At 43.6% G+C, this 15,977-nt stretch overlaps 1 protein-coding gene across 2 annotated transcripts in view; it reads left to right on the plus strand.

The window, feature by feature from the left end:
- The first annotated feature begins 627 nt into the window (after positions 1 to 627).
- LOC311136459 (neural cell adhesion molecule 1-like) overlaps positions 628 to 15,977 on the plus strand; it is a 339,193-nt gene continuing 323,843 nt past the window's right edge. Inside the window, exon 1 of one of the 2 annotated variants that reach the window (XM_084170595.1) lies at positions 628 to 847. In XM_084170595.1, the coding sequence (XP_084026721.1) occupies positions 796 to 847 (52 nt within the window). In that variant the 5' untranslated portion in view covers positions 628 to 795. The remainder of the gene's footprint in view (positions 848 to 15,977) is intronic. The other variant, XM_084170594.1, reaches the window with a different exon arrangement.

The following is a 15,977-nucleotide window of genomic DNA, read 5'->3' on the forward strand; positions in this document are numbered from 1 at the left end:
ACCTCTTTAAGGAATACCTGGGATAGGATAAAGTAATCATTCTACCCCCCCCCCCAAAAAAAAACAAACAACAACAACATTGTAAAGTGGTTATCCCACTGGCTATAAGGTGAATGCACCTATTTGTAAGTCGCTCTGGATAAGAGCGTCTGCTAAATGACGTAAATGTAATGGACTAAAGCAGGTACCACAGTGCGTTTTAACTGGGTGTAGGCTAAATGCAAAACGTGGGAACCAACCAACAAGCTGCTTTAGGAATGCATCCATGCATTATCATCATGAGAAAGGAGAATGAGTAATACATAATAGGTAGACTATGCGCAATTACGCACAATTGCACATTGCACATCTCCACAGCTGCTGCAGATGTAGCCTTCAATATTTTGAATGGTTGAAAATAACCGGGCAAAATATTGTTGGTTAAATATCTTCTCAAAATACACTTCTACTTTGTACGGATCAATAGAGGTTTCGTGAGATTACTAATCCGAATTACTCCCAGTGGAGAGCGACTAGTTGAGCGCACTAGTTTGTGCCTGCATCCATTGCCCTCCTTGAGTGTGTGAGCGCGAACGTTTTGCCCAGGCGGATTAATTCGTGTTGTGTGTGCTACGGCTGCTTCTAGTCACTCATTCTGCGAGCAACTCGCGTGCGTACCCGAGTAGCTGTAAGGACCAATTCGAATATTGCTATCAGAATACAGTAGTTGGAAAACATATTTCTTCAGAACACAGAAATCGTTTAGCAAGCCTGTCCATCTATTCTTCAAGGAGAATATCTTTGTGAGATATTGCAATGCTTCAAATAAGGTATCTCATCTGGGCATTGCTCTTCTTTGGCTATGCAGGTAAGATTGTTTTTCGAAATTGTTTTTTCTAGAAATTATTGTATATGGCCAACTCATACATGTTACAATGCAAGTTCTTTAAATTCTGAAAGTGCTGGTGTTTTGTTCACAGTATAGCAGCGTCCGTATGTATCCCATCCGTGCTAACTGCGTCTCATATGTGTCTCAACGAATGGACGGTTAGTTCTATCATATTTGAGCTGTCGCCTTGGAATATAAACAGGCTATGGAAACCTGAGTTTCTCATAGATAAGAGACGAACGGGATAGTATGGCTCTTCTCTCAGTAATGGCTGTTGTAACATGAAGGGAAATTAACGACATTTTAACCTTATTTCATAGTTGTATAGACTAAATCACAAGTAGCCTACTGTCCGTAGTTTACGGTTTAGGCTAATTCTCTACGTAATAAGATAATATCACTTGTCCGATAATTGAGTAGCTGCATTCACTCATGGTTTGGGCTGTCTGGAATAGACATGGTTTGATAGGAGCAGTTGGACAAACTGTTTTTCCTAACCTTGAGCTTTGTTGTTGCTGAGGAGTGGGTATAGCGCCAAGGAGGAGATGGATGCGTTCGGTCTTCGGAGGAGAGTCAGTGAAACAAGCATTGCCTTGGTGGTCCTTTGTGTCAGCAAAATCACCCAACAGTTCATGTGTTTGAATTATTGTCCGTCACATTTAATTCATGAGGAACCAATAGGCTTACCATTTACAATAGGCTATTCAAAAGAGTTTGGTCGTTTTTTATGCTTTATATACTGTATATATTGTATATATATTTGGAGGGCCACACATATTGTGCTCTCAGCTTTGGTTCCCAATGGGGATGCTTTGTTTCGGTCCTCAACCCTAGCACCTGCAATTTTTTTTTTGGAACGCCTTAAGTACGACACTTTTTGGTGGTCTTGGTTAAACGTGAAAGCCTAATGTTTTATTTTGTTTTCAATGAAACTTGTTTGCCAGCTCTTTATAAATTAATGCGTAAATGTGAATATCCCGAGGCTGATTTTCAGTTGCAAAGTTGCAGCCTTAAATAGGCTACATTGTATTTGATGCATGGAGCCTACTCATTGCAGACTGTGCATGCTTGTAATGTGAGCCACATAGGAGCGTAGTTAGCTACATCAATACATTTTACATGAATACATACAGACCTAGCCCTTCTAGACAGGGTTATATATGCGACTAAGATTTTTTTCTTCCCCGAATTGAATAGGCCTATAGATCTTTGGAGAGATAACAGAAAACAGACATTACTTTTTCTGTCAATTGAGAATATGCTACTATTATCTATGCAAAGATCTAAATAAATGGGTCAGTAGTCATTATAAATCCCATGGTAAACAATGCTATCCAATCAGAGATCGCGTCCTCAGGCAGGAGGACCGTTATATTGGATCAGTCTGTATATTACCCCCCTCCCCGCTCTCTGACACACATGCACACGCAGATACACGCTACAAACACAATAATTAAAACAATTTTTTTTGAATAAGTATGTTTTTGCATAAAGATGACTATGTGTAAAACAAATGTATTGCCAAACAAACACAAAACACCCCTTTGTCTTTGGTTGAACTAGGGGGGTGACATTGATCTGCAGGGAGGTTTAGGACAAGGGAAGCTCCAGTGAGAATGTGGGGCAAAAAGTTGTCATGAGGACTAAGCAACAGTAGGGGGAATATTAAGAGCACCTCAAAATCAGCAGCCTACTCCAGTGTTCACTAGAAATACCCAGAGACTGCTTCAGTTCTTTTTTGAGGAGGGAAAGTGCAATGGACTAGAGAGAGATAATTGAATGATTGTGAATAACTAAGTCCTAACCCATTGCAAGGGAGTTAAAATAAGAAATTGATCACATTATTTGATTGGCCTGGGAGGTATTAAGTGAGAATTGACATTAATATGCTGTTAGAAAGCAGTTTTTTTTCTCCCAGGAACAATGTAGTTAAATAAATTCATTTCCAGTTCGCTGATAATAAAATGTCGATGCCAGTGGCTAACAACTCAGAAGGAACCATGGCCACTGTCCAATAAAATGCCCAATCACCGCTAGAGTATTTGTTGGATGAAATTCAATATAATTGTTTGAGAGAGAAACTTACTGAATACGAAAAGTGGCTGATATTGTACTGCCTTGACAAAAAGGCAGTGAGACAAAGTCTTTGGCTGGTTGGGGTAGTATTAACAGTAACTGGTTCTATGGAATGGAGGAGCATCATCACATCTGTTGCCATCAGTCTGAAGCCAGAGAGCACATGGGGGATCCAACCAGACAGACTGGGAGCTGTTGCTGGTTACATTCCATTCTCTGACTCAGTCAAGTACAGATCTTAATTTGATCACTATTTTGTTGCTGAGAATGTTCCTGCACAGCAGGAAATGTAAAGGTGTAGTGTATTTGAGTTTTAAAAAGGCTTCTAAAGTTTGTAATTTCCACTTTGACATTTCAGACTTGATTTGCCCTAACAAAATTTTTTATTAACCCTTACAGAAATGTCCATTAATTATAATCCACATAATAATTCACATTTCCTGTTGCTGCAGGATTATTTTCCTGCTATAGCAAACTGGCTCCAATTAAGATCATACATATGTAAAAAGCACATTTGAGAACCACCTCCATTCTTTCTTCCCTCCTCATTTTTATACATCACTTTTGTCCGTCAGAGCTGTTTTAAGGAGCTTGTGTAGTTGACTCCTGTCACGGTTTGAACATATATTGCATTGGGGTGATGAGATTTGTGACAAGGGGTAATGGTGCAGAAACTGTGCCCGTGCGATTGTCTGGTGTTGACATGTTAATGTTAGCATGCAGCTGCTCCTGCAGCGCCCCTTACCATTAAGTGCATGTGTGACTGCCAGCCAAACGATGGCCCCCGCCACACATTCCCATCACATTGGCGACATTCTCTGGGAAGCCCCTGGCCCTGGTGCTTTTTGCCAGGTTCAGGTCACAATCAACATCAAAGAAGAAGTAAATCCAGGAGAGAACACGCTTCAGGGAGTTCTTTAAAGTCAAGCAAATAAAGAAAAGGGGGTGCAAAGACTTTCCAAAAAGTGTGTTAGTCGTAGAGTTCACCTCAAGAAGTGGGCGAAGTTTAAGATTAGTCAACAGTTGGGGAGAAAATAAACAATTCCAAGATGGTTAACATCTCTGGGACTTCAACTTCTGTGGCAAGTTCAAAGCCACTATGAAAATAGGATTGCCTATTTTTGAGAGGAGGAAACTGTAAAAAGCAGCCTAACAAGGGAAAATTATAAGGCTTTCGGTCTGTTGCTTGGAATGGGATATGAATAAAACATCCAGCTGTATACTTCAAACCCCGTCCCATTCCAGTTGTGTGAGAGGCATAGCGTTTAAAGGGATGCACACAGTTTCAGACTTCTCTGTTGCCATAACTCTGCAATAATGTTGCATTGTAAATATTACGGCCCTTGTTCCAGATTGCTATTGTTAGCACCTCCACTTTATGGCATAACTTAACTGTGTGTATCCACATGGAGGATGACCTTATCCCACCCAGATTGGAGGTAAATTATACTTCAAATTTGGCATAACATTGATATTCTTCAATTTAACACTACTGTTGTTTGTAATGATCTGTGCTTATGAAATATAGGTAATTCCTCCTGTACATAATGGCACATCTGCCCTTGATCTCCCAGTGTGGGCCCAACGAGGAGTTAATAGCAACCTCTTTTAAAGTTTATCATTCCATCTGGCAGCCCTCCCATAGCAGATTTTGCGGTCAATGCTGATTGTGTTCGCCAACATGTAGCAGAACCACTGTGTGTCTAGGATTGTTCAAAAGACTGAATGTGGAGATTGGCGGCAATTCAATTTAGTGAGGTGAAATGTGTTCATAGCCACATTTTGAATAATTGATTTCATCCCAAGGATGAGTGTTCATGGAACATAAACCTAAGAGAGGCCCTTTGAACCAATCCAGTCAAAAATTATAAGTTCCCCTATATTTAATTATTGAGTAAGACAGCAAGAGCAATAATAGACTGAAAGTGAAAAGGCTTAAATGATTTGCTCAACTGGCAGGCTAAAAGGTAATATGATTAACCACGAAACAGAATCTCATCGGTGAATCATTTATTGCATCGCCACTTCTTCCATTTGCTGAAGCCTGATGAGGAGATTGCAGATGTTATCCTACACTCTTAGAAAAAAGGGTTCCAAAATGGTTCTTGGGCTGTCCCCATAGGATCCCCCTTTTTTGGTTACACGTAGAACCCTTTTGGGTTCCATGTAGAACCCTTTCTGGTTCTACCTAGGCTTGGGGGGGTATACCGTATATATCGTATACTGGGGTATTTGGAAAAAGCCACGGGATAGTTTTTCAATACCGTCAATACCAGCAAAACTATTTATTTTAAATTTTTCAATACATTTGAGTATTTGTACACTCTTAGAAAAAAAGGTGTTATCTAGAACCTTAAACGGTTCTTCGGCTATCCCCATAGGAGATTCCTTTGAAGAACCCTTTTTGGTTCTAGGTAGAACCCTTTTGGTTCCAGGTAGGACCCTTTTGGGTTCAATGTAGAACCCTTTCCACAGAGGGTTTTACATGGAACCCAAAAGAGTTCTACCTGGAACCAAAAAGGGTTCTCCTATGGGGACAGCCAAAGAAACCTTTTGGAACCCTTTTTTCTAAGGGTGTAGCTACTTTTTAAGTTATTACCTGCAGTCAACGTGTGCAGTTTCTTAGGAGATAAAGCAGATTGTGTTCTTCACTTCACCTGTCACATTATTTTTAATTATGAAGCTTACCGTAGTTCCCCAGAACAGTTGAGCCAGTCACGTGTTTGTTTGTAAATACAAACATTTAGCCACAAGATATCTTATAATGGCTTTAAGAGTTTTGGATGAGTTATCTGTACAGCTGCCATTTTTTCCCTGTGCTTCCTACTAGCGTTTTTTTTCTCCTCCGTTCTTCTCCCATCTGCTCCATCTACACATTCCTTCAGAAAATCATGCATCACAACGTTTATTTGCACAGTTTCTCTCGTTCACTTTCACTTTTATGTCCACACTCACCTAAAATGACATTTGGTAGCTACTAGCTATGCGTGTATAACTTTATGAGCTGTATTTGAGCAGTTTTTGCAATTAGTTTATTTTTGTTTTTGCTCGTTAGCATTTAGCTAACAGCGTGTATGTGATTTCGCTATTAGTTTGTGCTAATCTTGTTAGCATTCTGGTAATAGAGACTCAATGAGCTTTTCTTGCGTTTGTAGCGCCCCCTTGTGTGCTATGCCATATGCCGGTAATACCGTAAATCCCGGTATGAGAGAAGGACGGTATGACAATATGAAACCAAAAGGGTTCTACCTGGAATCAAAAAGGGTAGGTTCTAGATAGCACCTATTTTTCCAAGAGTGTAAAGACTCTTCGCTATGTGTTCAAGTCAATGATATTTCTGTGGCTCTAGTGCAGTTGAAGGCCTGCATGGTTTTACTGTCTCATATTAAGATCAGTATGTTGGAATAATTGTCAGAAACTGGGAAGTTATCATCAAAACCAAATGGTTTCATATTTCACTTCTTGAATGAAAGAGCAAATGGATGAAACATTTGAAATTACTCCATTGGCAGCTTGTGTTGTTTTTTTCCATTGCTGACTGTTTGATAAGGATGGGCCGTCTTTGCATATTAATTAAACCATGAATAGGGACCCAGACTGATTTGCATTGTGTAAGCTCTGAAGGTGTCCTATGGAGAGTATTGGAGGGGAAAAAAGAAAGAGAAATGGGTTTGGGTGGTTTGTCATACTGAAAAGCAACCCAGCCCCCCCCCCCAGTCTCTGAAAGGATATTTTTCTTAATTGAAGTGGAAAGGCTTTCGAAAGTCGAGAGGCGACCATCTATGGGACCCTGGATGTGCACACACACACACACACACACACACACATGGCTGTTAGTGAGGGACACATGGAGGACAGGGGGCATGTGCTGTATTGTCCCCCAAACCCAGGGAAGGACTCATTACTCTGATGTATTGGCACCTAGCAATGGCACTTAGCTCATCCTGTGGGTTAGATGCACGCCTGCTGATTGGCTAGGTTGGTTTTATAGGTCCTATGGATAATGCTGCAGCATCTTTGTGTGAAGCAAAGAAAACATGGGCTCCACTGGGAGAGAAGAACATGACAGGATGTGTGCTAGTCTCTAGAATTGTTTATTCCTTAGTAAAATTGTGCTGCTATCTCCACACCTTAAGCACAGGCAATGTCAGTGTCTCAATGTTGATGCAGGACTATTCTTAGGTCATCAGAAAATAACTGCTTGTTATGATCCATGATAGATTACTAATTACTATCAACAAGCGTTTACTAGGGCCGGGACGATACCAGTATCGCGATAACGGGGCAAGGAAACAAAACACGAAGGGGATTTTACTTCTTTAGGAAAACATCCATAATGTTGGAAACAAACATCATTATGTTGTCCAGAGTCACAATATTTTACATACAGCAGGTTTATAACCCTTTAGAACCCATAACTGCCTTCAACGGCCTTTCTTTAAATTACTATAGCGGCTGAGAACGACCTTGTTTTTCTAACAATAATATCTGTGTCAATATCACAAAATTAACTTGCTAAAAGCTTGTTGTTATGAACCAGAAACCAGAAACAGGGTATGCTGTCATTTTACTTTTAAAATAAAAAATGACTTAATTACTCAAAATGACAGCGCCAAAGCGGCAATGACTTTTCACTGTGGAAGAGGCTGTATCTATGTTGGTTGGTGATATGGACTCAAACATGTCCTTGCACTGTGGCAGCCCAGGGGAGTCAGAGGTGAAACTCACAATAACATAAGACAGCGGGAGACCATTTTGCGGTGCTCAAACAAAAGTTGTTCTTTAGTAAAGGTTGGGGGGATCGGGGAGGGGAGAAATATAACTGAAAGGCCTCTCAGGTAACCTTCTGGTGGTCCTCTGTAGCTCAGCTGGTAGAGCACGGCGCTTGTAATGCCAAGGTAGTGGGTTCGATCCCCGGGACCACCCATACACAAAAATGTATGCACGCATGACTGTAAGTCGCTTTGGATAAAAGCGTCTGCTAAATGGCATATTAAGGTAACGGGTGAGTCACTCTGTGTCCGGCGTGGCGGCTCCTCTGACTTTGAAAGAGAGCGATGAGTCCGGGGTTTCAATACTTGCTCTCAACTTGCGCCGGGTGGTGAAAGCCTGGTCCGCCTCTTTTGTCCAAGTGACGTGGTGGGGCAATCGTTTGTCTGGTCATGTCATGGAGAGGGCAGCAGTTGTGGCAAACTGGGGAATAAACCGTTGATAATAACCCACCAACCTGCTTCTTTGTGGTGGGCTTAGGCCAGGTTTAAATAGCCTCCACTTTTTGCTACTGAGGTTTGACGCTCCCCCGGCCAATCGTGTAGCCCAGATATTCAGCCTCCTCTAGGTCCAGCCTGCATTCTCTGGGGTTGGCCGTCAGGCCGGCCTCTTGTAGGGCCCTCAAGACTGTGTCCAGCCGTGCTAGATGGGTGGTCCATTCTGAACTATGAAGGACTATGTCATCCAGGTAGGCTGCTGCATACTCACGGTGGGGTCGCAGGATCTGTCCATCATGCGTTGGAAGGTGGCCGGAGCTCCGTGCACCCAAACCGAAGGACCAGATAGTGGAATAGTCCCTCTGGAGTGGAGAAGGCCGTCTTTTCTTTGGCGGCTTCCGTCAGGGGTACCTGCTAGTATCCCTTGGTCAAATCTAATGTGGAGATAAAGCGGGCAGGCCCTAACCTCTCGATTAGTTTGTCTACTCTGGGCATAGAGTAAGCATCAACATTTCAAATCTCATTTAACTTCCGGAAGTCATTATAGAACCGAGTGCTACCATTGGGCAATAGTACAATGGGGCTAGCCCAAGAACTGTGGGATTCTTCAATGATGTCTAGTTCTAACATCTTCTTCACCTCCTCTCGGATGATATCTCTCTTAGCCTCTGGGATGTGGTATGGCCTTAATCTCACCGTCTTTCCAGGTTCCGTGACGATGTTGCTTTACTTTGTAGTTCACCGCATTCACTTGTTCTACTATCTCATACTGGACCTGCCACTTGGCCAGGAATTTGCAGTCGGAGGTGGGGATGAGTACTAAGACCAGTTCTCCTGGAGTGCATTTGCGGAGTCGGGCCCCCCTGTTGTAGACCCAGGCGTGGGCCTGCTGAGCTTGGAGCATGTGTTCCTGCATCGACTCTCGCCATGCAGTGGCGCATCTCCTCCACGCATTCAATAACTGAATGGTGAGGGGAGGGTTGTTGCTCCCAGGCCTCCTTTGCCAGGTCCAGCAAGCCCCGGGGCCGTCTGCCATACTGGAGTTCGAAGGGTGAGAATCCTGTTGATGCCTTTGGGATCTCTCTGATGGAGAACAGAACAAAGGGTATTAGCTGGTCCCAATTTTTTCCTTCTGCGTCAATGGCTCTCCTTAACATTTGCTTCAGGGTTTTGTTAAATCGTTCCACAAGCCCATCGGTTTGGGGATGGTACACAGAAGCACGAATTTGGCTCACCTTTAACATCCTGCACATTTCTTTCATTACCCGGGACATGAAGCACTGTCCTTGATCAGTCAGGACTTTTTCTGCAATCCCCACACGACTGAAGAGAAGGAACAGTTCCCGTGCCACGGCACGGGCGCTGGCGGCACGTAGTGGGATGGCCTCAGGGTAGCGGGTGGCGTAGTCCATGATTACCAAGATGTACATATGTCCTCGATTGGACTTGGGCAGAGGTCCCACTACGTTCATGGCTATCCTCTAAAAAGGGGTCTCGATTATTAGTAAAGGGATTAAGGGATTTTGATAGGTTACCTTCGGGGATTGTTTTCTGGCATTCCTCGCACTGCCAGCAGTAATCCTGGACAGCCCTCTTCACTCCGGGCCAGTAGAACCAAGCCAGGATCCGATCATATGTTTGCTCCACTCCTAGGTGTGCTCCAAGCAAATGTGAGTGTGCTAGGTTTAGGACTTTGGAAATGTAACATTTGGGCACTAAGAGTTGTTCTACCATTTAATCTCCCACTTTCACAACCCAATAAAATAGATTATTTTTGAACGCAAAATGTGGAAAGGAACGATCACTCACCCCCTCTACTGATTTTCCACCGACAGCTCCCACACTTGTCCTTGCCTGCTCCAGGTTGGGATCGTGCCGAACTGTCCCAGGGAGGTTCCCTTTCCTCCGCAAAGGGAAACTCTGAAAACATTTCACCAGGGGAGTTCTCCTCCCAGGGGTTCTCTTCATCTCGGTCGGTGCCGGGGGGAGCTGAGGGGGGATTGGCTGGGGCCTCCACAGAGTCTGAGGAGGTGGGCAGGGAATCGGCAGCACAGCCTGGTATGACGCTTCTACGTCGGGGAACCGTTCAAGTTTTCCCTAAAGCTGTTCTCCTAGGGGCTGTTGCCCCTCTGCTCCAGAATCTCTGGAAAATCGGGTAGTCCGGCCCACTAGGACATCTACTAGCATTTCTCTACTACCCTGGCTACAATCACAAAGCTACCTTAAGGGGTTTGCAATTCCACGCAGCAGGTGGGGTAACTTTTCGTATCTGCAGGTATACAAGCCACTGTTATGGGTGGCCCTAAGGGGTTGGCGGCAAACTGAGGCTTGATGAGAGTGACCATACTACCTGTGTCCTACAAGGCGGCTGCGTCCTGATTGCCGAATTTGACGGGGATCTGGGGGGCTGCAGTTGCTTCGTGGGCGCAGCAGGTTGTGAGGTAGTCGCACCTTCTGGTGGTCTTCTCTGCGGGACTGGCCGTTGGCATGGACTCATCGTTTCCCGGGCAGCTCCAGGCCAGGTGTCCCTCCTGGCCACAGGTGTAACACCATCTCTGGTCCCCGTTAACTAGCTGCCGCCACCTCGGGGGTGATCTGGGTTCAGTAATAGGAGGCTGCCTTGAAGTGGGGTTCAAATAGGCGTCTCCCTTTCTACCACGTATTGGTTCAGCCTTGACTTCAGGTCTACTGGGCCTATTGGGCTACTGGGCTCTGGCCTACTGCTTTGCAACATCTCTACAGTAATCTGCTGATTTTGAATAAAGCGACCAGGGCGTCAACTGAGGGGGCAGCATGGCACTTTGTGTCGGTGGGGAGGCCCCGGATACATACAGTTGAAGTCGGAAGTTTACATACACCTTAGCCAAAGTAATCCTGTTTTAGGTCAGTTAGGATCACCACTTTATTTTAAGAATGTGAAATGAGAATGATTTATTTCAGATTTTATTTATTTCATCACATTCCCAGAGGGTCAGAAGTTTACATACACTCAATTAGTATTTGGTATCATTGACTTTAAATTTTTAACTTGGGTCAAACGTTTCGGGTAGCCTTCCACAAGCTTCCCACAATAAGTTGGGTGAATTTTGGCCCATTCCTCCTGACAGAGCTGGTGTAACTGAGTCAGGTTTGTAGGCCTTCTTGCTCACACACGCTTTTTCAGTTTTGCCCACAAATGTTCTATAGGATTGAGGTCAGGGCTTTGTGATGGCCACTCCAATACCTTGACTTTGTTGTCCTTAAGCCATTTTGCCACAACTTTGGAAGTATGCTTGGGGTCATTGTCCATTTGGAAGACCCATTTGCGACCAAGCTTTAACTTCCTGACTGATGTCTTGAGATGTTGCTTCAATATATCCACATAATTTTCCTTCCTCATGATGCCATCTATTTTGTGAAGTGCACCAGTCCCTCCTGCAGCAAAGCACCCCCACAGCATGATGCTGCCACCCCCGTGCTTCACGGTTGGAATGGTGTTTTTCGGGTTGCAAGAACCCCCTTTTTCCTCCAAACATAACGATGGTCATTATGGCCAAACAGTTATATTTTTGTTTCATCAGACCAGAGGACATTTCTCCAAAAAGTACGATATTTGTCCCCATGTGCAGTTGCAAACTGTAGTATGGCTTATTTATAGCGGTTTTGGAGCAGTGGCTTCTTCCTTGGTGAGTGGCCTTTCAGGTTATGTCGATATAGGACTTGTTTTACTGTGGATATAGATACTTTTGTACCTGTTTCCTCCAACATCTTCACAAGGTCCTTTGCTGTTGTTCTGGGATTGATTTGCACTTTTCGCACCAAAGTACGTTAATCTCTAGGAGACAGAACGTGTCTCCTTCCTGAACGGTTTGACGGCTGCGTGGTCCCATGGTGTTTATACTTGTGTACTATTGTTTGTACAGATGAACGTGGTACCTTCAGGCGTTTGGAAATTGCTCCCAAGGATGAACCAGACTTGTGGAGGTCTACAATTGTTTTTCTGAGGTCTTGGCTGATTTCTTTTGATTTTCCCATGATGTCAAGCAAAGAGGCACTGAGTACACCTCCAATTGACTCAAATGATGTCAATTAGCCTATCAGAAGCTTCTAAAGCTATGACATCATTTTCTGGAATTTTCCAAGCTGTTTAAAGGCACAGTCAACTTAGTGTATGTAAACGTCTGACCCACTGGATTTGTGATACAGTGAATTATAAGTGAAATAATATGTCTGTAAACAATTGTTGGAAAAATTACTTGTGTCATGCACAAAGTAGATGTCCTAACCGACTTTTAATGACTCCAACCTAAGTATATGTAAACTTCTGACTTCAACTGTATGTTCATTGCCAGTCGATCTATTGCTGATGGCCTGTCCCCCGTGGTAAGCCAACTTCTAGATAGTCTAACCATCTCATCTATTTGAGGTCTTACCAGAGCATGGCCATCATAGGCCCAGGAGTGGAACCGTTGGGCCCGGTTTGGTAGGTTGTGCACATAATGGGCCAAGATGGCAGTTTTCTGAACAGCATAGTTGTCAAGGTCCACCAGTGCCAAGTCCCAACAGGCCCTCTGGGCTTCTCCAGTCATAAACGGGGCCACTTTGCCAGCCCTCCCTCTGAGTTGCGCTCAAATACCTCTAGTTAAGTTTCAATGTCATCTTCAGCAGTTAACTTGGAGGACCTTGCCTGGTTCCGTCATTCGTTCCGGCTGGACCATGGCTTGGCTAAGCTGTGTGATGGCCTCCTGAAGGGCAAGGAGGCTTTTGCCTTGCTGCATTTGGGCTTGCACCAGCTGAGTTACAGTGTCTTCCATGATGACCACCGGCTCCTTATTTTATTGTGAGTTCAGAGCATGGGAGGGTTATGCCCACATTCTCCACCAACTCTGGCAGCCCAGGGGAGTCAGAGGTGAAACTCAAAATACAATAAGACAGCGAGAGACCGTTTTGCGGTACTCAAACAAAAGTTGTTCTTTAATAAAGGTTGGGGGGAACGGGGAGGGTAGAAATACAACTGAAAGGCCTCTCAGGTAATGGGCGTGGCGGCTCCTCGGATCGCCTGTGTTAATAATCAAAAAAAGATAGAGAGCAATGAGTCCGGGGTTTCAATACTTGCTCTCAACTTGTGCCGGGTAGCGTGCTTCCCGGAAATGGGTCCTCTTCTCCGGTTCTTCTGAGGTCTAGGCATACCCTCTGCCTGTCTGCCCAAGCGCCCGAGTGACTGCACCTCTACTTATACCAATTTGGGGTAACAAGGGACAGGTGGGACCAATTCCAGGTGCCAATTGGTTGCAGCACCTGGACTGGGTAGTATTGGTGTTGAATCACCAGCCCCAATTGGTGCCTGTTGAGCTGTCCATGGTGCTGACTCACCTTGGCCTCTCTAGCCCTCGGGAGCTGATCAAGGTCCTGCTCCTTCCTTTGTAGCTCCCTGCTGGCCCCTGGGTTGCCACAGCACTTTGAAAGCAATGATGTTGAGTTGAGTGAAATAAGTAAATGGCAGATATATGTTTGGTGTTGTTGATGTTTGATGCTGTGAAACTTGGGGAATAGCTCTCTGAGAAGCAAATCCTGTCATGATCACTTGGTAGGTACAGGCGAACAAATCAGTGGTAGTGGTGGAGCAGGAGCTCGATGACTGCTCTCTGTCTCATGGAAATAGTTGCAGTGTTTAGCTGTATATAGTCAGCTAACTAGTTGGTTGTTTTGTCTTGTTTCTACCGATGTAATTAAATGGAAACAGCCCAAGCAGCTTGCTATAGCTAGCTAGCTAGCTAGTCTGTCAGTCAAGAAAAGTTGTGTGTGGCGGTAAATTTGGGCTGTGCTTGCGAAGCGTCAACCTCAGCTGTCACTTTCACTAGCTAGCCATACAAACAACCAACTAACTAACCACCAAAATGAAGGCTAGAGTAATTTGTGTTTATCTGTTGGGCTTAGGTCATGGTTTGTCATGTTTGCTACGTACAGATATTCATAAGCAATACATTGCCTCGTTTTCCTATTATTTGACAGCTTAGCTGTCGTGTTAGGGTAGATGCCCACGCAGTGGAGCTCAGATGATATTGAATTGTGGTGATATTTGTTTACATAGCCTGCTAATAAGTTGCTTGTTTTGTCCTGTTTCTACCGTTGCAATTCATTTGGAAACTGTCCTAGCTTCGTAACTAATCAGCTAACATTGGGGAACTCTGTAATTGTTCTGTCAGGCAAGAAAATGAGAGTTGGAGGCAACATTGTGCTTCGCTTGCAACGCTGCAACGATCGTCTCACTCTCTCCCTACAAAGACAACCAGCTAACTATGCCCATCGAAATAGATGAAGAATTATTCTAAACCTGTTTGGCTAAATTGCACATAATGTTATCTTTGTAATCTTTTACTTTCAGCATCCTAAATAAATAATAGTTGATGTGTTGAATCTGTAAACCGTTGTGCCACATACAGTTGAAGTCGGAAGTTTACATACAATTAGGTTGGAGTCATTAAAACTCGTTTTTCAACCACTCCACACATTTCTTGTTAACAAACTATAGTTTTGGCATCTACTTTGTGCATGACACAATTCATTTTTCCAACAATTGTTTACAGACAGATTATTTCACTTATAATTCACTGTATCACAATTCCAGTGGGTCAGAAGTTTACATACACTAAGTTGACTGTGCCTTTAAACAGCTTGGAAAATTCCAGAAAATAATGTCATGGCTTTAGAAGCTTCTGATAGGCTAATTTACATCATTTGAGTCAATTGGAGGTGTACCTGTGGATTTATTTCAAGGCCTACCTTCAAACTCAGTGCCTCTTTGCTTGACATCATGGGAAAATCAAAAGAAATCAGCCAAAAACAATTGTAGACCTCCACAAGTCTGGTTCATACTTGGGAGCAATTTCTAAACGCCTGACGGTACCACGTTCATCTGTAGAAACAATAGTATGCAAGTATAAACACCATGGGACCACGCAGCCGTCATACCGCTCAGGAAGGAGATGCATTCTGTCTCCTAGAGATGAATGTACTTTGGTGCGAAAAGTGCAAATCAATCCCAGAACAACAGCAAAGGACCTTGTGAAGATGCTGGAGGAAACAGGTACAAAAGTATCTATATCCACAGTAAAACAAGTCCTATATCGACATAACCTGAAAGGCCGCTTAGCAAGGAAGAAGCCACTGCTCCAAAACCGCCATAAAAAAGCCAGACTACGGTTTGCAACTGCACATGGGGACAAAGATCGTACTTTTTGGAGAAATGTCCTCTGGTGTGATGAAACAAAAATAGAACCGTTTGGCCATAATGACCATCGTTATGTTTGGAGAAAAAAGGTGGTGCTTGCAAGCCGGAGAACACCATCCCAACCGTGATGCACGGGGGTGGCAGCATCATGCTGTGGGGGTGCTTTGCTGCAGGAGGGACTGGTGCACTTCACAAAATAGATGTCATCATGAGGAAGGAAAATTATGTGTATATATTGAAGCAAAATCTCAAGACATCAGTCAGGAAGTTAAAGCTTGGTCGCAAATGTATTTATTTATTTTTTATTTATTTCACCTTTATTTAACCAGGTAAGCCAGTTGAGAACAAGTTCTCATTTACAACTGCGACCTGGCCAAGATAAAGCAAAGCAGTGTGATAAAAACAACAACAATACACAGTTACATATGGAATAAACAAAAACAAAACGTACAGTCAATAATACAATAGAAAATCTATATACAGTGTGTGCAAATGTAGTAAGTTATGGAGGTAAGGCAATAAATAAGCCATAGTGCAAAATAATTACAATTTAGTATTAACACTGGAGTGATAGATGTGCAGAAGATGATGTGCAAATAGAGATACTGCGTTGCAA

The sequence above is a fragment of the Coregonus lavaretus genome (assembly GCF_964263955.1).
Source record: "Coregonus lavaretus genome assembly, chromosome: 10".
NCBI classification, from domain to species: Eukaryota; Metazoa; Chordata; class Actinopteri; order Salmoniformes; family Salmonidae; genus Coregonus; species Coregonus lavaretus.